The 27,129-nt window shown below is 41.4% G+C and overlaps 1 protein-coding gene across 4 annotated transcripts; it reads right to left on the bottom strand.

Annotated features, from left to right (window-relative positions):
• Positions 1-12,070: 12,070 nt before the first annotated feature.
• Positions 12,071-26,935, bottom strand: EPM2AIP1 (EPM2A interacting protein 1). Of its 4 annotated transcripts, none has more exons than XM_059162146.1 (3): positions 24,202-26,935; positions 20,851-20,879; positions 12,071-13,449 (listed from the first exon to the last, which is right to left on the bottom strand). In XM_059162146.1, the coding sequence occupies exon 1, from the start codon at positions 26,783-26,785 to the stop codon at positions 24,959-24,961; it is 1,827 nt and encodes a 608-aa protein (XP_059018129.1). In that variant the 5' UTR covers positions 26,786-26,935; the 3' UTR covers positions 12,071-13,449; positions 20,851-20,879; positions 24,202-24,958. The 4 variants fall into 4 exon arrangements, with proteins under 4 accessions (XP_059018129.1, XP_059018128.1, XP_059018127.1 ...); XM_059162145.1 differs by lacking the exon at positions 12,071-13,449 and adding an exon at positions 19,058-19,752; XM_059162144.1 differs by lacking the exon at positions 12,071-13,449 and adding an exon at positions 19,058-19,752 and having other exon boundaries at positions 20,851-26,935.
• Between the last annotated feature and the right edge of the window lie 194 nt (positions 26,936-27,129).

Below are 27,129 nucleotides of genomic sequence, written 5' to 3'. Positions count from 1 at the left end.
CAAAGTAGCTGGGGTGGACTTACTGCTCTCACATTCCCAGGCCAGGAATACCATCCAAGGAATGGGCACTTTCTTCACCACTCTCTGTTTCTTACATAGGTCCAGGAATGAACTGCCACCTTCTTCCACCTCCTTTGCTCTGACTCATCTCTCTGCAGAGGGTGCGACCTCTGGGTAACACTCTATATGCAAATATTGGTGGCTGATTCACTCCCGCCCCCATCCCTCACTCCTTTGCCTCACCACCTCAAGGAAGGGGATCTGCACCAGGCTTCCTAAGAACCTTGGCCCACACCTGTAGCAGGGCAGAATGTCAAAGCAGAGGTCCTAAATTTGGCTGCCTACAGAGACCAGGCAAGAATCAAAAGTGAGTGTACCTGGCCAGGTATAAGTACCAAGGGGGGAGGTAAGGTCTGCCACAAACCAGGACAGCCAGCCTCCTTCTACTGAAGTGGCTTCAGCTAGTGGTTGCCATAGAGAAGGTGGGTCTGATGTGAAAAATCTCTTGGATTTGTTTTGTTTTGTTTTGTTTTCTGGTGGATACCAGAAATCATGATTTTACTGTATGAAGAAGTTCCCACCAAATAAAACCCAACCACAGACAAGCCAGATAGGACAACCCAGTTTATTGCCACTAATACAACTCAACACCACACCACAACTAGTTATCAGGCTGAGGCTAGCTGGGAGTTCCCCCACGTGTGGTTTGCCCTGCCCTCCCTGAACTCCGGGTGGTTTGAGGAACTAATGATGCTTTCACATGTTGTTATTTTGGCAGCCCGATCCAGCCGTGGTATCCACCCTCTTCCATCTGGTTAAACCCCCAGAGTCCCTAGATGATTCATCTCTGTCATCACCTCCCATGTGAATGCCTGGACTGACCCATTCCCCCAGCCCAGCCTCTCCATTTGCAGCACTTCCTGCCCCTGCTCCATACTCCTGTCTCAGTTTCAGCCCATACCACTTGGCTTTGTAACTGTTTACTTGTCATCTACCGCTAGACCATAAGCGCCTCCAAGTCTACAGTTTTATCTTGTTTATTCTGTGTTCCCAGCACCCTGGCACTTAGCTGACTTGCCTAAAGAGTGAATGAATAAACAATACGTATCAGTAAGGACAGCGATGTTGTGAAGCTGCTGGGTACACAGTTGACCCTTGAACGGCACCATCTGAACTGTGTTGGTCCACTTTTATGTAGATCATTTTTTATAAATACAGTACAGCACTCTAAATATATTTTCTCTTCCTTATGATTTTCTTTTCTGAAAAAAATATTTTATTTATTTATTTGAGAGAGTGAGAGAGCCAAGCAGGGGGATTGGCAGCAGGTGTGGGAGAGGGGAAGGAGAAGCAGACTCCTTGCTGAGCAAGGGGCACAAGGTGTTGGGGGGGTTGGCTGGGAATGGGGTGCCATCCCAAAGTCCTGGGATCACAACCTGAGCCAAAGGCAAACGTTTAACTGACTGAGCCACCCAGGTCCCCTTCTCATGATTTTCTTAACAGTATTTTCTTTTCTCTGCCTTACTTTACCCCAGGAACAGAGGATGTAATCCATATACAAATAAGCGTTAATGGACTGTTGATGTTACCGGTAAGGCCAACAGTAAGCTATTAGTAGTTAAGTTTGGGGGAGCCAAAATTTAAAGGCAGATTTTCAACAGGGAAAAGTGGGTACCCCTAACCCCTGCATTGTTCAAGGGTCGACAGGAGTTCCAAAGTGGTATTTGCGACAATCAGTTCATCACCATCATGAGAGCTTAGGAAAGAGGCAAAATGATGCTCAGCAGAAACTGATTTTCACTGGAGAGGAGGAAGAGAAGGAGCGGGGGCGGGGGGGGCGGGGGGAGACCCACAATCCCTGTAATGAAACTAAAGGCTAGAAGGGCAGAAAATCCTGGTGGGCTCTCAAGGTGAGAATGTAGGGGCAGTAAGGTGACAGATGAAATAAAGCAGCTGTGACGGAGGGGTCTTAAAGGGGAGCTGTAGGGTGCGGAGCAAATGAGGCGGTGGGCTATAAGAATTAGAAAGTGCTTGCAGGGGGCGCCTGTATGGCTCAGTGGGTTAAAGCCTCTGCCTTGGGCTCGGGTCAGAATCCCAGTGTCCTGGGATCGAGCCCCACATTGGGCTGTCTGCTCCGCAGAAAGCCGGCTTCCTCCTCTCTCTCTCTGCCTGCCTCTCTACCTACTTGTGATCTCTGTCTGTCAAATAAATAAATAAAATCTTTTAAAGAAAGAAAGAAAGAAAGAAAGTGCTTGCAGCACCCCTCTGACAGCCACCGTGAGAAGTGCCACACTCAGAAAGGGTTTCCTTTCCTTGGGTGCGAGGCTCCTGGCTTCCTAACTGGAGGGACTAGACAAGCCGGCAGCCCTCCTGTCATTTCGTATGCCGCCCCCGCGCGGCAGGAGCGTGCAATTACAACAACCCGGCGGCGGCTTCACCTCCAGGCGGGCGGAACCCTGCTCAAGCCCGACAGGTTTATAGATCCAGTAACTTCAATAACATTTAAATATCAAACAGATTTCTCTTTACATCCGCTGAGGCCAAGCAAAAGGAAGGCCGCACATACTCATTTTACAATCCATCATGCCCCTTCCTGATGTTTATTCCTTGTCTTGTGTTTGCCTCCCACCCAGTCTGTCCCAAAGGATTTAGGGACAGAGGTTTACCCACCTTTGCTTCCCCACAGAACCTGCAGGTGTTTTAAGGGGGAAAAAAAACTCTCCTTAGTGCATCTATATGCAGATGATATAACGTGTTTGTTTAAAGCTCCAAAAACAAGTGAAATAAGCCAGACACAAAGGGACAAATATTAAATGATTCCACTTAGAGAGGCCCCTGGAATACTCAAATTTGTAAGGACAGAAAGTACAGTACTGGCTGAAAGGAGCTGAGGGGAAAGGGGGAAGGGTAGTTGTTTAATGGGTCTAGAATCTCTGTTTGAAATGATGAAAGAGTTTGTATATTTTATTAATTATTAATACATTATATATTTTGAAATGGCCAAAATAGAAAATTCTGTATTATGTGTAATTTGCCACAATAAAGAAATGAAAGAAATCTCCTCTAGCTCTATCAACATCAAGCGAAACAGAATTTAGATCAAAAAAGCATTAGAGAGGGGCACCTGCTCAGTGGGTTAAAGCCTCTGCCTTCAGCTCAGGTCACAATCTCAGGGTCCTGGGATTGAGCCCCGCATCGGGTTCTCTGCTCAGCAGGGAGCCTGCTTGCCCCTCTCTCTCTGCCTGCCTCTGTCTACTTGTGATCTCTCTCTCTGTCAAATAAATAAATAAAATCTTTACAAAAAAAAAAGCATTAGAGAAGGCCACTTCACTATGACAAAACGTTCAAGTCATCAGGACAAATTAGCAATATTAAATGTGTATATTAACATTATTAATATTGATATTAATAATATTAATATTGTATATCATGTTAATGTTAATATTATATATTAAATGTGTAAATAACGGCCCTCATATGTGTAAAGCAAGAGGCATCATGTTAATTAATATTAACATGATATATAATTTAACCCACTGAGCCACCCAGGTGCCCCAAACATTGTGTTTTAAAAGCAACTGTTACTTCTATAAAAATCAGAATTGTGGCTGTATCTAAGAGGGAAGGGCAGCACTATAACTGGAAGTGAACATGTGAGTTGGGGATGGAGATGCTAGCGTAGACCTTTAGGATTTTGACAAAATGTCATTGTATGGCCTGGATGGGTATTTACTTTATAGCAATTCATTAAGATATATATTTGTGTTTATGCACCTTTCTGTATATGGATTCTATTTCACAATTTTTAAATTGTTTAATGAATTAGTGAAGCACCCCTTCAAAGTACTGTGGGAAAATAATTTCACACCTAGAAATCTATACCTAGCTCCATTAGCTATCAGTATTGAGAACTAAGGGGGTGCCTGGGTGGCTCAGTGGGTTAAGCCTCTGCCTCCAACTCAAGTCATGATCTCAGGGTCCTGGGATCGAGCCCTGCATCAGGCTCTCTGCCCAGCAGGGAGCCTGCTTCCTACTCTCTCTCTGCCTGTCTCTCTGCCTACTTGTGCTCTCTGTCAAATAAATAAGTAAAATCTTAAAAAAAAAAAAAAATATTGAGACCAAGGGGCACCTGGGTGGTGCAGTCAGTTCAGCTTCTGACTCTTGGCTTCAGTTCAGGTCATGATCTCAGTGGGGTCAGATCGAGTTCCACATCAGGCTCCACACTCAATGGGGAGTCTGCTTAAGACGCTCTCTCTCTCTGCCCTCTCACCCCACTTGTGCTCTCTCTCAAATAAATAAATAAATCTTTAAAAGAAAGATTGAGAACTAAAACCATTTTTATACCTGCAAACATTCAGAGATAAAATAGTTTGTTTACTATTTAGCCTTTGCAAAGGAGATAATCAAAGATGTTTGTCAAGAAATCAAATGTAAGATGTATGTAGAAAACAAGAAATGACAGAACTAACCTTGCTAATTTAATGAAAATAAATCTTGGGATGATAGCTTGCAGCAGATTTTGAAAGAAGTCTATCTAAATTAAAATAGGTCAGTCAGTCATCTCCAAAGAGATGTCCTTAAGAAGAATTCTAGAATAGGCCCTGCACAATTTAGAATGAAAAATAAACTATCAGTGGCTGTGATGAAAAAGTCTTTTCCTTCTCCCAGAGAGAGGGAAGGGCAACAAAAAAGTCCAAGAAGATGGGAAAGTTATGATCCATATTTGAAGCAAACTAAAATGTGGTATGAATTTGAGCAACTGGGACTCCATTTGATGATTTTCTAGGAACATTGTCCTTTGAGGAGCCCAGGGTTGTGACATTATGAGGATAAGAGAAAATGTAACTAATCATATGTCATAGCAATCGATTATTTACTAATTTAAAGCTTGTATCATCACCTAGGGGCCAGGCGTGGGGAATAGTTCTGATTCCTGAACAGAATATAAAATGTCTCAACCTTGACCGTGTAAATACCAAAGTGGGGTTCCCTAATTCTAACCCCAGTCTGGATGGCCAGAGGCACTAGGAGGTAGAGGTGGAAGGAGGGATGGAAGCCCGGATGGGGCAGAGCCAAAAGAAGCTGGTGGAAATTGACAGAAGAAAAACAAATAGTTTTAGAATAGCATATGAATTTGCAAGAGTAACCACTGGAACGAAAACCAATAATACAAGGGGAAAAGTGAGGCAAGAGGAAAGAAAGGAGAAAGGGGGTGATACGGATTCTCCACGCCCTTCTTTATCAAAACAGGCAATAAGGAGACAATGTCAACAGCGGAACAGTTGAGTTCATAATATACAGAGATTCATATGAAACCAAAAGATCCAATATAAGAAAAGCCTACAAGTGGTAATTACTAGAGCATCGCAGTGAAGGGGGAGAGAAGCGGCTGGGGGCACCAAAGCTTCTTTTCATGCCTTTTGGCATTTTCTGGTTTGTTCTTAACCATCGCTAGGGCTGAGTATGCAGAGCAAAAGGGAGTATTTGATGAGGAGGTGTTCTCCCTCTCCGCACGCTTGCCACGGACGTGTTCATGCCTGCTGCCCAGCACCGCTCATTAAAGAGGCCCTGTTGCCAGGGAAACCAGCTTTTTACTGATACCAGAGATAATGCGGAAGGTTGGTATTCACCAACCAACCTTCCTCCTGAGCCACGCCGCCTTCCTGGACTGTCTCTTGCCTCTGTGTGATGCTATCCAGCTGTCGGAAGCTCACACCTGCTCTCTCTCACTTCCCTCTTTGTGGCCACCCACATTGGCTAGGGGGCTGCACCAGTCAGCATGAACTTGACCAGCTGCCTTTGTTTTGTTACAAGCAAACCTGCTCATTTGGAATGACTAACGGTTGTTTTTTAAATGACATACATTTTACATTATTTTTAAAATGATATACATACAGAGAATAGTGTAAAACCACATTACTTTTTTTTTTCCAGCCGGCTTCACTGACCCCAGGGGCAGAGGGAGAGGGCAGAATGAGAACATTTTTCTGATACTAATTATGCTGAGGTATAAAGAACAGACAGTAATGCATTGATCTTAAGTATATTGTTTTATGAGGGTTTTTAAAAAGATTTCATTTATTTAGTTGAGAGGGAGACAGTGATAAGATGTGTGAGAGGGGAGAAGGTCAGTCAACACACTCCCCATGGAGCTGGGAGCCCACGTGGGACTCGATCCTGGGACTCCGGGATCATGACCTGAGCTCCCAACAGTTGCTTAACCAACTGAGGCACCCAGGTGCCCCTTGAGTTTTGATAAATGCATACACTTGTAGAACCACCACCCCAGTCAAGATATAGGATACTTCCATCAACCTGCTAAGTTCCTTTTTGGACCGTTTTAGTCAATAACACACACACACACACACACACACACACACACATACACACGCCTCACTTCTACCTCTTACCCTCTCTGCATCCCACTCACCCCCTCAAGGCTCTGATTTCTATCACCATAGTATCACCATCATTTGGATTCATTCTTAACCTTCATATAAGCAATTATGTTTCCTTTAGCATCTGGTATCTTTTGCTCAGAATAGTGTTTTGACATTCATCCATGTTGTTATGCGGATAGGTATTTGTTTCAGGTCAGTATTTCATTGTATGAATAGAACCCAATTTGCTTATCTCTTTCTTATTGATGGACATTTGGTTTATTGCCGGATTTTCATTATTATGACTCAAGACTACTATAAATATTCCTTAGCAATTCACATAGTTTTCCTCTCTTGAGTAAATACCTAGGAGTAAAATTGCTGAGTCACGGGATAGGCTTATGTTTATAAAGTAGTACAACTTGATTCTTTTTTAAAATTGTGGTAGAATCGGGGCACCTGGGTAACTCAGTGGGTTGAGCCTCTGCCTTAGGCTTGGGTCATGGTCTGGGGATCCTGGGACCAAGCCCCGCCTCAGGCTTTATGCTCAGTGGGGAACCCGCTTCCCTCTGTCTCTGCCTGCCTCTCTGCCTACTTGTGATCTCTCTCCTCTCTCTGTCAAATAAATAAATAAAATCTTAAAAAAAAAAAAAAGAATTTAAAGATAAGGCAAAAGTTACTATCTTAACTGTTTTTTAAGGATACAATTCAGCGGTATTAAGTACGTTCACCTTTTTTTGCGGTCACCACCACTGTCCAACTCCAGAGCTCCTTTCATGTAGCAAAACTGGAACCCTGGACCCATTAAATATCCCCTCAGCCTCTGGCCACCACTTTTCCACTTCCCATCTCCATGATTTTGACACACAAAGTGTCAAAATTTGACACTCTAGTAGAATCGAACATTATCTGCCCTCCTGTGATCAGCTTATTTCACTTAGCATGATGTTCTCAGGGTTCACTGATGCTGGAGCATATGTCCGAATTTCCTTCCGTTTTAAAACTGAATAACATTCCGCTATATGTATATTGCACATTTTGCTTATGCATTCATCCATCATTTCCCCCTTTGGGCTACTGAACTTGAACATACAAATATCTCTCCAAGTCCCAGTTTCTGCTTCTCTGGATTATACACTCAGAAGCAGAATTGCTGGATTCTATCATATTTCTCTTTCTAATTTGCTGAAGGACCGCCATACTATCTTATGTAGGGATTGGACCATTTTACATTCTCACCAAAAGCGTGTAAAGATTCCAGTTTCTCCACATCCTTGCCGACACTTATCTTCTGTTTCTTTTTAGAGTATCCCTCCTAGTAGGTATAAATTGTAATTTATTTTTAAAAATCTTTTTTATTGTGGAATTTTCCAAACATACACAAAGGATGAGAGACCTCGAGGGGCCCACACATAAGTTTTAAGACTTAATGTCATTTGATGGCAGCCACAAAGGGCATACATTCTTGAAAGCTGGTGAGAGAGTAGAGGCAAGTGAAGATCTCTTTGGAACCACCAACTCAGGACAGTGTTTTGCAGGTTGTTGGCCAATAAAGACTAGACTAGTGTTTAGTCTCTCTGTCTGTGTTCAAGAGATGGGTTAAGGGCACCTGGGAGGCTCAGTCGGTTAAGGGACTGCCTTTGGCGCAGGTCATGATCCCAGGGTCCTGGGATTAAGTCCCGTGTCAGGCTCCCTGCTCAGCGGGGATTCTGCTTCTCCTTCTCCCTTCCCCTGCTGGTACTCAATGTCTTTCTTTCTCCCCCTCTTTCTCTCAAATAAATAGTTGAAATCTTAAAAAAGAGAGAGAGATGGGATAATAGTCAAGCATATTTCGTAAAGGAGCTGTAGAAAGAGGCTACAATCAAGGGGCCATAATGAAACCCTCACCATCATCCTTCATATTCCAACTAACAAATGGTTTCCTTTTTACAGGAGACGGAGGCTCTGATTTGCCTCAGTGACCCATGTCAGCCACCAGGGAGAGACTAAACAAGATGCTGTAGGTACCTGGCAATCCGAAAGTACTAGTCAGTTCATGCCTAGTTGCCTGGAAACTGGAGGAACCCAAGTCAAGCACAAAAGTTGAAACTCCATCAAGCCATTGGTTGGCCCTTGATTGACTGACACATCCATGCTTGAAGAAAGAGCCAGTATCCTTTTGAATAGGAAACTCCTGAAATGAGTCCCTTGAGCATTTGCAAGAAGAAGTTAGCTGTCCCTGAGCTGGGATTTGCCTTTTCCCTGCCAGAAAAGTATGGGATCGGGAATGGCAGTTACCCATCATATTAACTGTATTTTCTCATTTTCCATTTTCCTGATGTTCTGGTGTCTCTGTCGTCCCTGACCCAGGAGAGTGCCCCTCTCAGGGCTAGCTAATTCCTAGACTTAGCAAACGACTTCCCTTTGAGCATGTCTGTCCCATGTAAACCAACTAATCCAGAGCCTATACTCTGGACCACCATTTGTTGCTTACACCCCAAGAGGCCATATTCTTCTATCCTAATCATCCCATGGCCAGGGATGTCTCATAACCAGCTGAAACTATTCAAACTAGCCAATCCTAAATGCGCTTACCCTGCCCTGCTTTGTCTTTCCCATGGAAATCACAATAAGGGTTCCTGTGTATGCTTTCCCTTCGTTCTTTATGAATCCTGACCTACCCTGGTGCTTCCCCTGCATGATGTGGAATGCCCCCTCTTCTTGGGAACTGTTGAGTAATAAATTATCTTTTCAGTGGCTTTCATCTCCTGATCTGTTGGTCTCATCATATCTGAACAATAACAAAACTTGCATTTTAAAACATCCCTTCTGGGGCGCCTGGGTGGCTCAGTGGGTTAAGCCGCTACCTTCGGCTCAGGTCATGATCTCAGGGTCCTGGGATCGAGTCCCGCATCGGGCTTTCTGCTCAGCAGGGAGCCTGCTTCCTCCTCTCTCTCTGCCTGCCTCTCTGCCTACTTGTGATCTCTCTCTGTCAAATAAATAAATAAAATCTTTAAAATAAATAAATAAAACATCCCTTCTTCACCCCTAACTTCTCACCCAGAAGGCCAACAAACTAGGCAGATACTTTATTTCAAGTTAGCTCCTCCATAGAAAAAAAAAGTCAGTGAAAAGACCCACACCTAGATATATCACAGAACCTATTGTGAAGTATAGATTTTTAAATGCAGGGTTTAAAAACTAAACTTATAGGGGCACCTGGGTGGCTCAGTGGGTTAAGCCACTGCCTTCGGCTCAGGTCATGATCTCAGGGTCCTGGGATCGAGTCCCGCATCGGGCTCTCTGCTCAGCAGGGAGCCTGCTTCCCTCTCTCTCTCTCTCTCTCTCTCTGCCTGCCTCTCTGCCTACTTGCGATCTCTGTCAAATAAAAAAAAAAAAAATTAAAAACTAAACTTATAGAAAAAGTTACTTGAAGATTTATCCCAAATGAGAGAATAAACAAAGTAAAGATTTTTTCATTTTTAGTATTTCAACAATATTTTGTAGTTTCCCAAATGTTAAGTTTTGCACTACTTTTGTTGTATTTATCCCTAAATATTTTATTCTTTTTTTTTAAAGATTTTTATTTATTTATTTGACAGAGAGAGATCACAAGTAGGCAGAGAGGCAGACAACAGAGAGAGAGAGAGGAGGAAGCAGGCTCCCTGCTGAGCAGAGAGCCCAATGCGGGACTCGATCCCAGGACCCTGAGATCATGACTTGAGCTGAAGGCAGAGGCTTTAACCCACTGAGCCACCCAGGCGTCCTATTTTATTCTTTTTGATGCTATTGTAGATGGAATTGTTTTCTTAATTTCATTTTGGTCTTCTCTAAACTACTGTATAGAAATACAATTAATTTTTGTATAGTGATCACTTGTATCTTGTATCTGTTTATTCGTTGGAATTGTATTTACTGTATTTTCTATATATGAGATTGTGTTATCATAGATTTTTCTATATATGAGATTTTCTATATATGAGATTGTGTTATCCTAGAATTATAGTGTTTTACTTCTTCCTTTCCAGTAACATGACCTGTATTTATTTTTTCTTGCCTAATTGCCCTGGCAGAAACCACCACTATGTTTAATAGAAGTGGTGAGAGTGAGCAACTTTATCTTGTTCCTGATGTTAGGGGGAAGGCATCCAATCTTTCACCACTAAGTGTGATGTTAGCAGCGGATTCTTTCATAGACATCCTTTATCGTGTTGATGAAGTTTGCTGAGTGTTTTTATCATGAAAGCTGTTGGATTTTGTCAAAAGCTTTTTCTGCATTGTGAGGTCTTTATTTTTTATCTTATTAATATGATATATTACGTTAATCGATTTTCAGATGGTAAACAAACCATGTATTCCTGGGACAAATCTCACTGTTCATAATGGATAATTCTTTTCATTTGTTGATGGATTCAGTATAGTTGAGGATTTTTGCATCTATATTCATAATAAATATTTGTAGATTTCTTGTGATGTCTCTAGTTTTGACATCAGGGCAATACTGACCTCACAGAATGAGTTGGAAAGTATTTCCTTTTCGTCTATTTTCTGGAAGAGTTTGTGAAGAATTGGTATTAATTCTTCTTTAAATGTTTGGTAGAATTCAGTAGTGAAGCTATTTGGGCCTGGGCTTTTCTTTTGGGTAATTTTTTGGTTACTAATTCAATCTCCTTGGTTATTATTGGCCTACTCAGATTGTCTATTTCTTCTCAAGTTCTCAATTACCAAATTTTGGTAATTTCTGTCTTTCTAGGAATTTGTCCATTTCATCTAATTTATCTAGGTTATTGACATACAGTTGTAATAGTGTTTCTTTATAATGCCTTTTATTTCTGTAAGTAATGTCCCCTTTTTTCATTTCTTATTTTAGTAATTTGAGTCTTCTCTTATTTACTTCTAGTTAGAAGTTTGTCATTAAAAAAAAAAAAATCAAACTTCCCAGAGGAAAAAAATATGTAAGGAAAAAAAGACACATGAAGTAAATATCTGTAACTCATATCACAAAGGACTAATATCCCTAATATATAAGGATCTCCTAAAAACTGTAAAAGGCCAACAGACCAATAGAAAAATAGGCAGAAGATTTGAACAGATGGTTCACAGAAAAAAAAATACCAAAAAATACAAATAATCTTTAAATATATATATATTTCTTTATTGTTTTTTTTTAAAAGATTTTATGTCTTTACTTATTTGAGAGAGAGAGAGAGAGAAAGTGAGAGAGAGCATGAAGAGGGGAGAAGGTCAAAGAGAGAAGCGGACTCCCCATGGAGCTGGGAGGACTCCAGGATCATGACCTGAGCCGAAGGCAGTCACCCAGTCACCCAACCGAGCTACCCTATGTATGTGTATGTGTGTGTGTGTGTATGTATATACATACATGTATGCATACATACATGTGTATACATACATACATATATACATGTATATATATACACATACATACACACACATTTTTTTAAAGATTTTATTTATTTATTTGACAGACAGAGATCACAAGTAGGCAGGGAGGCAGGCAGAGAGAGAGGAGGAAGCAGGCTCCCTGCCAGGCAGAGAGCCTGATGCGGGGCTCGATCCCAGAACCCTGAGATCATGACCTGAGTTGAAGGCAGAGGCTTAACCCACTGAGCCACCCAGGTGCATATATATATATATATATATATATATATATTTTTTTTTTTTTTTTTAAGTTCATTCATTCATAAGTGAAGCTACACAGAAATAGCACCGGGTTGGAAAATATCCACAAGTTTTACAAATTTTGATTTTGGTAAGACTGGGAGGAAACATATATACATGCATTGTTGGTGAGGGCCCAAAAGGAGGCAACCACAAAGGAGAAAAATATGGTAATATCTAGGAAAATAATTAATGTATTTATGCTTTAACCTATAAGTTCTAGTTCTAGAAATCTATTTCAAAATTTCACTGACAAAACTATGAAATGACTTATGCATAAAGTAAGTCATAAGCACATTATTTGTAAAAACTGGAAGGCCGGAAACAATCTACAGGGGTAGATGAATAAATTAGACACATTCACAAAAAGGAATACTGTGTAGCTTTAAAAAGAATGAGCAAGATCTCTTTGTATCACTTTGACGTCATCTCCAAGATAATGTCTGTATTGTTCATTTTAAAAGTGCCAAAGAAAGTTTATAGAATGTGCTTCATGTGTCTGGTCCCTTTGGGGCTGCCATTCTTTGTACTGGGGGTCAAGATTAAGTCTGTGCCCTCACAGAGCCTAAGTGAGGAATGGGCTCTACTGGGGAAAACCCTTAAGACCAGACTCAGCAGAACAAAGATGTACATGATTACGCAGTCTCTCCATAATCCCATGGACAGGTGCTCCAGGCCAGGGTATTTGCTAGACCCAGTGTGTCTTTAATTCCATCAGAGGATCTCCTCCCTACTGTGAGACAAGTGGTAAAGTGACCTTATCAGAGCAGGAGCGAACAGGCTGTTGATGCCAGGCTGTCTGGGATTGGAGGTGCCAGTTACTCACATGGTTGTCAGGGAAAGCACTTATCCTGTACTTGCGGACCTTGAAACCTGTGGCATTTTGCAAATCCTTTATGCAGGAGGGACTCTACTGATACCATGAGAAGCTGAGCTTAGGTGCTATGTGGTGCTGCGTTAATTATATCTCAACTAAAAAAAACTTTACCTTCTAGACGGTATTATGCTGAGAAAAGACAATTATCAGAGCAAGACAATTTTCATATGATCGCTCCCATATGAGGAATTTGAGAGGCAGGGGTTTTGGGGGAAAAGGAAGTTAAAAAATGAAACAAGATGGGATCGGGAAGGAGACAAACCATAAGAGACTCTTGATCTCACAAAACAAACTGAGGGTTGCTGGAGGGTAGGGGATAGGGAGGGGGTGGCTGGGTGATGGACATTGGGAAGGGTATGTGCTATGTGACTGCTGTGAAATGTATAAGCCTGATGATTCACAAACCTGTACTCCTGGGGCAAATAATACATTATATGTTAATAAAAATAAAAAATAAAATAAAATGAAATAAATTTACCTTATCCAAAAAGAGGTCTGGCCTTTGCCTTTCTTAGCTCTGTGTACTGGAAAGACCTAGAAGCAATGACAGCTAATGAACGAGCAATACCAGCATCCTAATGGTGATCTCCAACTACCAACCACTCTCTACTTCAAGGAACGGGGACTCCCACAAGCAAGTATGGATAGGAATATAGGAGTAAGCCTGGAACATCTGATGCAGAAAAGCATGGATGGTACCAAAGACTAATGGGATTGTGGCAAAGGATATAGGAACCAATACAAAGAAGCTGCCATGGTCAAAGATGAGGCAACATGAGCATGAAGAACAGTAGTGACGGCAAACCGATTGAAACAATTAAAAAATAAGTCTTCAAGTTTATAAATAAAAGCTTTAATTGAAATGTTAAAAGTCCACAAGTTAAAAAAAAAAAAAAAAAAAACCAAACAAACAAAAATGGAGACACAACTCCTAACCCTGAAAATTAGTAATTAAAGGGAAAGAATTGTGCATTTATTCTCCCTTCAGCAACAGTTTGGTAGAGGCCTACTTGTGCCAGGCACTGGCCTCAGTACTGAAGTTTTATCAGCTAAACAAAATAAACTGTGACCCTTGTGGATCTTGTCTGTGACTCCTTGGCATGCAACTATATTTCAAGGTAACTAAATAGTCCTGTTATTAAGGAAAAGTTCTACTTTCCAGAACTCAGCTCATAAGTGTAGAAGTGATAGAGTTAGAAAGACAACTATACTGTAAGTCCTAATGAATGAATGGGGTCCAGGAGACAGTGACTAGTGGACCAAAGCCATTAGCTAACAGACTGGAAGGGAGCCTGACAGAGACAGGATGGAGCCCCAGCCCCAGCCCCACTGACCAGTCCTAGCATTACTAGAAATGGGCAGACCATGGGTTGTGATCGTGTTGTGAGGCAGCAGAAACCTCACACCACCCTATTTCCGCCATTCTAGCCACAGCATTCCAATCTGAATCAAATCAAGCCTTTGGGGCACCAGGGTGGCTCAGTCAGTTAAGCACCTGCCTTCAGCTCAGGTCATGGTCCCAGAGTCCTGTGATGAAGCCCCATGTCAGGCTCCCTTCATATCAGGGAGCCTACTTCTCCCTCTCCCTTTCCCCGCTGATCCCCCTGCTTGTGCATGTGCGCTTTTTGTTAGTAAATAAATAAATAAATAAAATCTTCAAAAAAATTTAGAAAATCAAGCCTTTAGCATGAACTTCAAGACTAAATAAAATATGGGAGATAGAAGAACACATTACAAGAAAGAAGACAGATCAATGCATCCTGTGGGACAGTCTGTACAGCAGCAGACCTGGCTTCTTCAACAAGACAAGGGCATGAGGAAATGCGGAGCAGACAGAGGGACTCCTCTGGATTAAATGAAATTTAAGAGACACAACAACCAAATACAGTGTGTGGACTTTGCTTGAATCCTGAGTTGAGGAAACTGTCTGTAAAAAGTCCATTTTGAGAAAAATTGGGGAAAACTGAATATGGACTAGGCATTAGTTTTTGTCAAAGAATTAATTTGCTATGATGATAGTATTATAATTATATATGACAATGTTCTTTGTTTTCAGAGATGAAATAAGAGCCTCAGTGCTAACTGAGATATTTAGGTGGTGTGGTACAGCAACCATATCAGTCATGATCCTGGAGTCCCGGGATCGAGTCCCGCATTGGGCTCCCTGCTCAGCAAGGGTCTGTTTCTCTCTCTGACTTCCCACTTTCATGCTCACTCTCTCTCATTCTCTCTCTCTCTCAAATAAATAAATAAAATCTCTAAAAAAAAAGAATTCAAGTCGATAAAAGGCATAATAGAGGCCTTAGAAATTGACTTTATATTGATAACAGGTTTGATGTACAATGAAGACGGTTAACTATTAAACAAAGTATAAAAATATTCAACTCAGGGATATGGAAAAAATAATCAAAGGGAGAAAAAGAATAAGAAAATAGGAAGAATGAATTAAAGAAAGTAAAAGCAAGAATCAATGAATTAGAAAATAGAATCATTTTATGGGATACTTAATAGAATAACACTGATAAAACACAAATTCATTGAAATTCATTGAAAAGGATAAGAAAATAAAAATCTGTAATGAGGCTAATTAAGAAAAAGAGAAAGCCCAAAATTTAGGAATGAGACATGGAATATAACAGAAGTACAGAGGAGATAAAGTAAAAATGTTATGAACAATGCAATAGATTTGAAACCCTTAATTTAATGGAAAATTTCCTAAGAAAATCCAAAAAAAAAAACCTGGAAATTAATACAGTATGCAAGAGACATAAGAGGAAATTGAAAAATTGTAAAACAAAAACCCTACCTAAATGGCTACTTACCCAAAGAATACAAAAACCCTCCCTAAGTGGCCACTTACCCTAAGTGGCTACTTACCCAAAGGGGCACATGCACCCACCCCAACATTCATAGCAGCAATGCCCACAACAGCCATACTATGGAAAGAGCCCAGATGTCTATCGATAGATGAATGGATAAAGATGTGGGGTGTGTGTGTGTGTGTGTGTGTGTGTGTGTGTGTAAAGGAGTATTACTCAGCCATCAAGAAAACCAAAATCTTGTCATTTGAAATGACATGGATGGAATACTAGGCCCAATAAATCATCCAGAAAAAGAAAAATACTACATGATTTCACTCATAGGTGGAACTTAAGAAACAAAACAGATGAACACAGGGTAAGAGAAGGGAAAGTAAAATAAGATGAAAATAGAGAGGGTGGCAAACCATAAGAGACACTGACTCTAGGAAATAAACTGAGGGTTGCTGGAGGGGAGGTGGGTGGGGGGATGGGGTAACTGGGTGATGGGCATTAAGGAGGGCACGTGATGTCATATGCATCTGATGAATCACTAAATTCTACCCCTGAAACTAATAATACACTATATGTTAATTGAATTTAAAGCATTTTTAAAAATTACCTAAGGGGCACCAGTACCATTCTTTTCAATTTTTTTCAAACCCTCTAGAAACAAGTATTGTACACTACTTAAACTGTTTCAGAATACTCATCAATATATAAAAATTTTAATAATTTTCATTGTATTTCCAACGTAACAATATCTTAAAGAATTCTAGATTCCCAAAGGATTTCTGTGTAAGTGCCAAGATGATACCCTGTCTCAGCCATTGCTAACCAGAGCCAAAGGCCAAGACTGTGGGGTCCCGCACCTGGCAAACAGACAGTTCCTTGAAAGGAATGGAGGCAAAGAGCCAATCTGGCAATGGCAGAATGGGAGAATGGGAAAAGCACAGGAACAGGAAATAGACTCCACCATGGACCTGCTGTGTAATTCAGAATAACCTTAGCCACCTCTCTGGGACCCAATTTCTCAACCTGTAAAGGAGCTGAAGGAAATGATCTTTCTATGGACTCTTGAATATTCAGTTCTATAAATTCTCATTCAGAAGAGTCAATGTGCTGATGACAGGAGGTAATAAACTATTGGAATGACTTTAAATATCAGTGGCTGCTAACCACGGAGAGATACAATGGGCAACTTTTGGTGCATCTTGCCAGCCCAAATCCCCTTGTAGAGGCTCCCTCTTCAATCCACCTCAAGTGCAGGACTGGGCCTAGAGCCGCATCTTATAGACCCCTTTAGAGAAAAACATCTCTACAATCACAACAAACATATTCCCCCATTATAAAAATTTATACACACACACACACACACACACACACACACACACAGTGGAAGCTGGTGTTGTTTAAAGATAACAAAGCAGGTGTGCAAGGAGGGCATAGACAAGACCCACGGAGGTAGGAAATTTATTTGGTTTAGGAATCTGAGTCTCTGGTGCCCAGATCAGTGCCTGGCACTAGTAGGCTTTCATTTAGTGAGTGTCAAATGACCCCGAATCTGATTCCCCTACTCGGTTTCCATGAGATACTCGTGTATTTCTCTAATCATTCTTTTGTTTCCCAGTAAGCTAATACAAGTTGTTTTCTTATAACCAGAAAGCCCCACCAAATTTATTAAGGGCCCCTCCCCTTCACAGCCACCACTCACTTCACTATGGGTGCACACACCTGGCCTCAGGGAAGACATCACCAGCCTGCACTGTCACAAGTCCTGCCCAAGAATATGGAACTGACATATTAGGAGACTGGGTCAGGGGTCAGTGGCACTGGAGTGGGGTAGTGATAGCCAGCCAGGGAGATGCACAAAGGCTGGCTGGCAAAATTGTTAAGACAGCTCAGGCAGTTAAGAGTCTGCCTTCAGCTCAGGTCAGGATCCCAGCATCCTGGGATAGAACCCTGTGTCAGGCTTCCTGCTCAGCAGGGAGCCTGCTTCTCCCTCTCTGCTCCCCCTGCTTGTGCTCCACTCTCTCTCTCTCTCTGCAATGAATAAAAACTTCTAAAAAGTTCAGAGAGAGAAGTTAACGATAGTGGCTCTGAGAGAACCTCATATTCTTTAAAGTCCTTTCTCCCCTCCCCTGCTTAATTACAGTAAATTTCTCCTCCCACTAGTCAAAACCAAACCGCAACCTTTATGGGATGATGAAATGCTCATTATCTTGATTGTGGTGACTTTCATGCATGTGTCTTTAAACTGTGCAGTTTATTGTACTTTAATTACATAAAGTAAAAAACGTGGAAAGAGCTCAAGTCAAATCTTTCCGTTATTTTACAATAATCAGTAATATATCAATAACGGCACAATGTTTAAGGAGACCCTTTGTCACAAGGGTGCTATTTTGGAACGTGCTGAATATCAGCACATTTTTAAAAATATTTTTATTTATTTATTTGACAGACTGAGATCACAAGTAGGCAGAGAGGCAGGCAGAGAGAGAGAGGAGGAAGCAGGCTCCCCACTGAGCGGAGAGCCTAATGCCGGACTCGATCCCAGGACCCTGGGATCATGACCTGAGCTGAAGGCAGAGGCTTTAACCCCCTGAGCCACCTACGCACCCCATATCAGCACTTTATTTATTCCAGGGCCTTCTCACCGCACCCCCAACCAGCTCCCTCTTATCCCTCAAGGAAGTGAACATGTAACAGCAAATAGTAAGTTGTAGGGGGAGTCAGGTTGGTGAACTCTAATTCATAATCAACGGAACTAAAATGCAAGACTTTACACATTATTTTAATTTTTCAGGGAGTCTTTACATTTTAATCTTATTCTCTAAATCCCTTCCAGAGGTTCCAATTTACTTTACACTCTTAAGATTCTTTTTACACTAATCATAGGGCAAATTTGCCTCTTATTCCCTACAGTAATCAATTTAACACAAACCAGTGTTATGGTTTGTTAAAATTACCTATGTAGATAACAACCACTTTAAGGACAAGGTCAAATTATTTATGTTGATACCCCAACTCACCAGCGGGGTCCAGTACAGTGACTAGGGATAGGGAAAGGGACTGAAGGATACGACGGAAGACAAGGTAGGAAGAAAAAGGGTTATGTGGGGGTGTAGCTCGATCACGCAGGGTTTTGTAGATCACGCCGGATTTTATTCTAATTATAACACTAAGCCATTGGAGGATTTTGAGCAGAGGACTGGCATGGTCTGATTTATATTTTTACACTAGGGATCAGTCTGATTGCTGAGTACAGTGAAGGATGGAAGCTGGGTGTATGCCAGAGTTCACTGAGAGAAACGGGTGTACATGTTCACTGACAGATACAGAAATGTTTATAGCAATTTTATTCATAATAACCACAAACTGGAAACAACCAAAATCTCCATCAATGGTAGAATGGATTTATCAGTCGCAGTAGTCGTACAATGGAATACTGCGCAGACATAAAAAATGCTTCTACATGCAACATGGTTGAGTCACACAGTATTGAACAATAGACACAAGAGCACAAAGAATCATCACATTTACATGAAGCTTTAAAAAGACAAAAGTAAGCTCTGGTGTAAGGATCCGAAGAGTGTATCTGTGTGCAGTAAGGACATGAGGGTATCTGCTGGGTGCTAGAAATGCGATCTTGATCTGGGTGATGGATTCCAGGGTGTTTATAAAAATCCACTGAGGCATACATTTAATATTTACACACTTTACTGAATAGGTTACCTCAATAAAAAATATTTTTAAAGAAATCAGGCAAATGGAGAGATATAACCATGTGTTGATCTAGTGTCGTCTTCCAAGTATTCCTGGTTTTCTTCCGAGGCACATGGAAGGATTACAGTCTTCCTGGTACTTTGGTGTGACCATGAGATTTGTTTCGGGCAGTGAAAGTGCTTTACAGGCCTGTAACTGATTTGCTGCATTTTTTTTTTCATTTCCCCAAATGAGCACCCACACCGTACATGGTATCTCATTAACTTGAGTCCCAAAATGGTAACAACTTTAAGCAGGGATCGGTGAGCATTTTCTGTGGGGTCACACAGCAAATTATTTTAGACTCTGTGCGTCATACACACTCTTTCTCACAGCTATTCCATTCTGCCATTATAGAGCAAAAGCAGCCACAGACATAAATTAAGTGGGCAAGGCTATCTTCCAATAAAACTTTATTTATAGAAACAGGCAGCAGGATGGATTTTGCCTGTGGACTGTAGTTTGTTGATCCCTGACCCCTGGCAAGCCAAGTCCCTAGCCAAGTTGCAAGAGAAGAGTTCCCGAGGCATTGAGCTTTTGCTGTTGTTACTGTATGACAACCTCGCCTATCCTGATACAGAAATTGGCTCCATTTTTAAAAAATTCAACATACTACACACTGGCTTAGTTGGTAGGCATTCAGGAAATTGCTATTGGAGGATTGAAGAAATAACTTATGGGGACAACTCATGTTATGGAGCGGTGAAACGATCTCTTGGGAAAGCCTGGAAGGCACAGAATCTATCCTTTACTGAAGTGGGAGTGGGGAAAAGTAAAACAAAACGTCTTATGGTTGCTGTGGCTGCATTTGATGAAATGTGTAAGAAAGAGATGATCTCAGAATTCATCAATTTGCAAGCAGAAAAGAAAGGGGTAGAATTCACAAATTTGAGTACATATTGGACAGGATGAAACCACTTCTCAATTATGAAAAGATAAAAATGAGAACTTCTTTAATCTAGAGGATTAAAGAAACCCATTAAAACCCAGTTTTGCAGCAAGGATCACTGGATGACTATCACACCTGTTAAGATTTCTGGATAAGTTAATGTGCCTCAGACCAAAAGTACAATTTAGTGTAACACTGGTTAATCCCTCAAATTGGACAAAATGGCTCAAGGAAAAAGACTATGGGTATAGTTCTTCCACAAATCCCAAAAGCTGGTTACCCAGATTAAGTTCAGAGGCACGTGAACAAGCCAGCAAAGAAATACAGCACATCTAGGAAGTACACCTTGACTACATGTCATTTTTGGGTCACCTTCCTTAGAAAAGTGTAAGGACATCATTAGGCAACAAAAGCAAGAGATCTGCGTATCTAGGAATCAGGAAGACAGAGCCATTCCTCTAATATTTTATTAAATTTACTTACTTTTAAATCCCAGAAGAGCCAGAAATCATCTGTAAAGGAAAGTAGCAAGTAAATAGTATGCCATTTTCTTCTAGGATTAATATTTTACAAAAGGAAAATTGAGTATTTTAGATGGCACTATCTTTTTCTGATACTGAGTGTAACTTTTTAATTACAAAAATATTGTTTTAGTCCACTAAACAGTTGACCACTGTTTTTCATCTAGGTTCTTTTGGAAGTCTACCTTTGGAAGTTAGGAGGAAAAAAAAAAAGAAAGAGAAAAAAAACCCACAAAGAAATGAAATTAAGACTTCTAAGTAAAGGAGGTAAAGACTTACTATTCCATAGATTTATGTAAGTATACCTGGGTTTGAATCCTGGCTTTACTACTTACATTTACTAGGGAAAATTGCAATCTAAGTTCGTTTCCGCAACAACATTCACATAATAAATATTTGAGCCACATGCCAAGCACTGAGCTAAATTCTGGGAATACAAGTCCCTAGTCACAAAGAACTTAGTTTCATTTCTTAATTCATAATATGTGAATAACAATTACCCAACAAGCAGGCTAAGGCAGGAAGACCTCGGTGAAGGTCAAATGAGACTATGAATGGGCTTCAAAGATCATAAAACACTACACACATATTTATTCATCCAAACATTTATTGGAATGCCAGGCATTGTGCTAAGCACTACAGACAGAATAACTAGCAAGGCACAGTCCCTGCCCTGGTAAAGCGTAATTACATTCTAGCAGTGATTGGTAAGAAGTAGCAACGAAATGTGCCAAGTGTATGGCTGGGAAAGGAAAAGGGCATTTAGAGAGTGCACAGTGGGGGCAGCTAGTCTAGAGGGCATCAGTGAAGATTTCCTAGAGGAAGTGGTATTTAAACTGAGACCTCAAAGATAAACAGAAATTGTATCTTATCCTATGTCGTCATGGTGAAAGCAGTGGAGAGAGATGACCAAGTATGTCTTTTGGAACCATCTGGCTGCAGCATTAAAAAAATGTTCAAAACCAGAGAAAAAGAGACTAACAAGGATGCTGTTCCTACAATTTAGGTTGGCTGATGGCCTGAAATAGAATGGTAGCACTGGAAAAGTGAGAAAAACTTGAGACAGTAGACCTAACACAAAGGTTTTCACAAGTGGATATGATGAAGGTCATGGATAGATTAGTTTTTGGCTTGGGCTATGGCAACTGGTAGCAGCAGTGCCATCTACTGAAAGAGGCAACAGAAGAAGAGCAGGTTTGGCGGCAAGATCAATGACATGCTATGGTGTCCACGAGACAGCAGAGTGACTTAAGTTGGCAGTTAGATAGATACATGTATTAGGAAAGGCCTATAAAGGAGACAGAATGTGGGGGTCATTTGCATACAGATGGTAAATGAAGCCATGGTCAGGGATGAGAGCAGCTAAGACGATGTAGAAAATAGCTCTACAACAGAATTTTGAAATCAAAAGAACACAAACATGTAAGGGAAAGGGGTGCACCTACGAAGCTGACTGAGAAAGCATACCTGCAGAGAGAATCTACCCCTGAAGCCAACATATGTAAGCACTTCAAGGAAGAGCAGTCAGTGGTGTCAAAGAGGGTAAGAATGCTGACAAGGATCTAGCTGGGTAGAGCAATTGGGGTGGCACTGAGAGACTGGGAATACAGACAAATCTCTTAAGAAAACTACTAGGAAAGGGAGATCTAGGGACACAGTGTTTTTAAAAAATAGTACTTATTTTAACTATATTCACTAATACGACAGGACCAGTAACAACTATTTTGTAAAAAAAAAAAAAAAAAAAAAATTTAAAGACTGCCATGCAGTTACAGAGTTACTTAATACAGAAAACAGTAATATACACACATTTTTCTTTTTTACAAACAAGACTAGTTTATAGCAAATTCTCTATTATTTAGGGTCAGTTTTAAATCCTTAGCTTTTATCTCCTCCCAACTCAGTGACTACATGAGGCAAACTAGTTTTATTACCTTAAGCAAAATATATAGTGGAACTTCACAAAATGTACAAGACTTCAGTATTTTAAGGAACTAGGGTAGGAAAGCAGAAGCAGGTCCTCCAAACATTCTTTCAAAAAAGCACTTGCCATGAAAGAGAAAACACCAATTGTTGGCAAATTACCGGTAGATTGGTGGGGGGAGGGTTGGTTTTCCACTGTTGTTTTTCCAGATATTTAAGCTTACTCCCTGTTCACTGAAAATCTCAACTTGACCATTCTCGATTACTAGCTTGTTAATACTTGCTTTTCTGCACTAATTCCGTTTAACAGAATAGAGTCTTTTCGTCTGGTTTAATACAAGCTACTGACTTAAAATGCTACTGAGCTACCAGAATCTATCAAGGCCTTTACCTCACCTTACCAGCCAAACCTGCAACATTGGAATGAGTCTACCCTATGGAGTAGCGTCAGTCGGCCTGACTTGGCCTTTCTCATTCTGCTTCTACCGGTAATTTGCCCTGTCCCTCGGAATAAAATAATCTACAACAGGGGATCTACTGGCACTTTAGGAAGGCTAATATTCCATTGTGCCCGGCTGTCCTACACACTGCGGGGGGGCGAGGGGAGGCAGGGGAGGGGGAGATGTTCTTCATGCTTAAATGCCAGCAGAATCCCCCAGGTAAATCCAACGACCAAAAATGTCCCGTTTTCTAACAACCTCTGGAAAGAGAGCTTACTGCTTCTGGCCGAGAACCACTGACACCACTATGGTTCCTGAGCTCTCATGGCATCTCTTTTGATTGCTCGGGCATCAGTTCCTTCTAAATTGTTGGTTATATCCTTGTTCCATGAATTTGCTAGATTAGTGACCAAGAATAACGTGTTACAATGTTAAGACAGGACTTTAGCACAAGTTTGCAAACTGTATTTGAGAGGACCTCTAAGTTGGGTCCTGCTTTTAAATCATTTTATATATTTGGCTTTACTGTACGATTTCCTTTCATGGTTAACCTAAGTTTGAAAAGGACTGTTTTTGCACAAAGCTGATGTCTCACTAGAAATACAGAATTACTACAATCTGTTAATAAAGCTGCTTCTTGAGAATTAAATATTTCTACTTGTGCGCTATCTTACATATAGAATGTGTGGGACAGTTTTAAATTCTATAATAAAGCCACTTCCAGCAGCTAACACAATCTGACATCATATCACTTTAAAATAAAGGGATTCCTTTAAACAGAATTTCTTTATAAAGCAGGAACACCCATGCATAAGCTAAAATATCTCACACCTCCTGATCCTGGAGGGCAATAATCTTATTCTGTCATCCTTTTTTTTGAAAGGGTTAAACTTCTGTCTGGAGTAGAATAAAGAATTACTAATGGGAAACCATTAAGATTCTATACTTACCGCAGTCCTTTAATAGGCAATCTGATAAAACAGCACCCAACTGTGAAAAATTCAGGGGAGACCCCCAATAGCTGGATAGTCTGATCTCCAAAATGCAGGAAGCCTCCTAAACCAGCAATTTAAAAATAATTCTTACTCCTTTGACTAAAATTTTGTATGATTATTTTTTTCTACTAGTAATAATATCGCTAGGGCAGGTTGTGGGGGGGTGTGTGAAAGGAGATCTGTCAGTATTGATTTCAGACTCAGAAAAGATTAAAAAAAATAGTCTTCAACATTTTGATAGACAAAATACCTCCACTGTATGTTCTTCCTTCTCAGAAACTTCTGAATTTCCTGAGTTTCTGCAAAATGGCTCAAACATACATTTAAGGAGTTGATAACTTCAGACCATATGTATCAGAATTTAAACACTTTGTTAAAATAAAACCAAAATTTCTTTAAAATATCTGAAAAACAGACTTCTAATTCAACTCACATTATCAGTACTGAACTTCTTTAAAAACAATTATATCATAAAAGCAAAAGACAATGACTGTCATTAAATTAAATTTTAAAAAAGGTGTTTGCATGTCTCAGTCCCATGCTGCCTCTTGAGATGATAAAAACATCTGTCAGAAGAATCTGAATCGTGATCAATTTGGATGAATAAACTTGGTGCTTTGACACAATCCAAATTAGTTAACTTGGAAAATCGGACAAATGTTTGCTTTTAGAATGAGATTTTTTGACTGTCTCGATGTTGTACTACCAAGGCTTATGGATTGGATTCATTTCTTCCTCTCACAAGGTCATCCCAGTGCGGCTCTATTTCAGTTGTGGCAATCCTAAACAGGGCGTGGAGATGCTCATCTGTCAATGGCTGGCTCAAAGTGTGTTGGTTTCGAGTCAAATATGAAAAAGCCTTTTCACAGATTTCGTTACTATCAAACAAGGATGCCACCTTACAGGCAACCCCTTTGATAATTGGGTAAGATTCAGCAGACAATCCAGCATAGAACTGACCCAAGTCTTTGACTCTGTATTCGTTCCAAAGGTTAGTATTCGCCTGAAGTTTTGTTAGCTCCACTCTTACTGAAATAGGCGCATATTCAGGTTTAAAGTTAAAAGGATTTGCGAAAAGTTCTAAGTCCTTTTTAATGAACCTGAGGTCCTTGAAATGTCTCTCAAATTCTTTCTGTAGGCGACAGATCACCACTTGATACCTATCAGGGTCAAATATTTTTTGATCTTCTTTAAGATGCTGTTTAAGCTCATCAACAACTTCTCTGAAGGCAGCAAAGTGTGTTAGATTTTTTTCCTCAATATGTCTCTGTAGTAAATTCAGCTTCACTTCAAAGGTACAGATATGGTCAAAGGCAGCAGCAGCAAAGACTTTACTGACTCTCAATAGTTCACTGAGTTCTCGAAGGTGGTCCATAATATCCACCAAGAAGCCAAAGTCACACAGCCATTGCTTGTCTGTGAAATGGACCGTTGTCGCCCCTATTGAAACTAAGAACGCTTCTATCTCTTTTCGCAGGGAAAATATTAATTTTAAAGTTTTCCCTCTTCTAAGCCAATTGTTCAGACATCGTCCATTAACCCTTTCGCCATGCTCTGATTCAGATTCGGTTAGTAAGGCCTGAAATTCCGGGCGCCTAACGCCTCTGGTCTTAATTAAAACTATCCATTCTGATATAGTATTTATGATCTGATTAACGTCTACATCGTAGGAGCTCAAGAGTTCCAAGTGCAGAAATCCTGAATAATGGATAACATTCCAACAGTTGGGGCTTACAGCCTTTTCCCTCATGTAGGACACTAGCCCTGAGTTCTCACCAATCATCCTCAGAGTGTGGGTCGTGGTTAGGCCAACCATTCGCTGCAAGCTAAGCCCTGCTGTTTGCAGGGCCTCAAGGATTGCCGCCATAAGGGCACCAACACTGAAGTGACGAGTCAGGTTGATAATGGTCAGAAGCTCTTCCTGCACCTCCAAGTCCTGGCCCACGCCGCGGACAAAGACCAGGAGATAGTTCTCATAGGCCACAAAGGCCTGGTCGTCCAAGGCAAGGGAATAGGCTTTAAAGTCCTTGGCTCTGTCAAAGAGCTGACTGCGTAGATTCTTGTTAATGTTCAGGACCCTCTGCCGCGTGACCTCTGGCGATAAATCAATGCCATCCAGAAGGCTTACATGTTCGGGCAGGACATCCCTCAGCATCACCTCCATGCACTGGTACACAAAGTCCCCCTCACTCCAGCCGCGACCCTTCAAGGCCAAGAGGCGGGCGAGCCCGAGGCCTGCACGAGCAGCTCTCTCCTCGGGAGTGAGCGGGACGACCACGGGCAAGTCGCCCTGCCGCAGACGCTCCACTAGGGCCGCGCGCTCACCCTCCGCCACATACCGCTCGTAGTAGTCGTGTTCGGCCTCGTAGTGGCGCCTGACGTCGCGTTCGCGGGTGGCTACGACGAGGCGGCGACAGACCAGGCACAGGGCCCCTTCGCCCTCCGGAGGCTCCACCACCAAGTAACGCTGGGTCCACTCGGTCCGGAAAACCCGAGATTCATCGACTTCCATTTTGCTCCTCTTGGGCGTCATCCACATCCTACTTCAGGCCACAAGAACAGGGCCGACCCCGGGAGGCCGCAAGGAGAGGGGAGGGGAGGAGCAGGAGCAGGAGCAGGAGCAAGCACCTCCTCCGCTCTGCGCCAAATCACCCCAGTAGGGGGACACCAACCTCCGGCTACGCCACCTGCGTTCCTATTGGCTGGAGATTTCGTATTCCCTAGCCCAGGAAAGAGCCAATGAGAAGCGCGGGCAGTGCGCAGGCGCATACCCTACTAACCCGTGGCCTGAAGCCGTGCGCTAGGGAGGGACCAAGAGACCCAGGAACCCGAGGACTTAAGAAACTTGACTGGCATCCAGCTGCCCAATCAATAGCTCCCTGG

Source organism: Mustela lutreola, chromosome 2, assembly GCF_030435805.1.
Source record: "Mustela lutreola isolate mMusLut2 chromosome 2, mMusLut2.pri, whole genome shotgun sequence".
Taxonomy (NCBI): Eukaryota; Metazoa; Chordata; class Mammalia; order Carnivora; family Mustelidae; genus Mustela; species Mustela lutreola.
This window is presented reverse-complemented; position numbering and strand designations above follow the sequence as displayed.

Excerpts from the sequence above, each read along its gene's own strand:
- EPM2AIP1 (XM_059162146.1), bottom strand. The coding sequence starts at position 26,785 with ATGTGGATGACGCCCAAGAGGAGCAAAATGGAAGTCGATGAATCTCGG.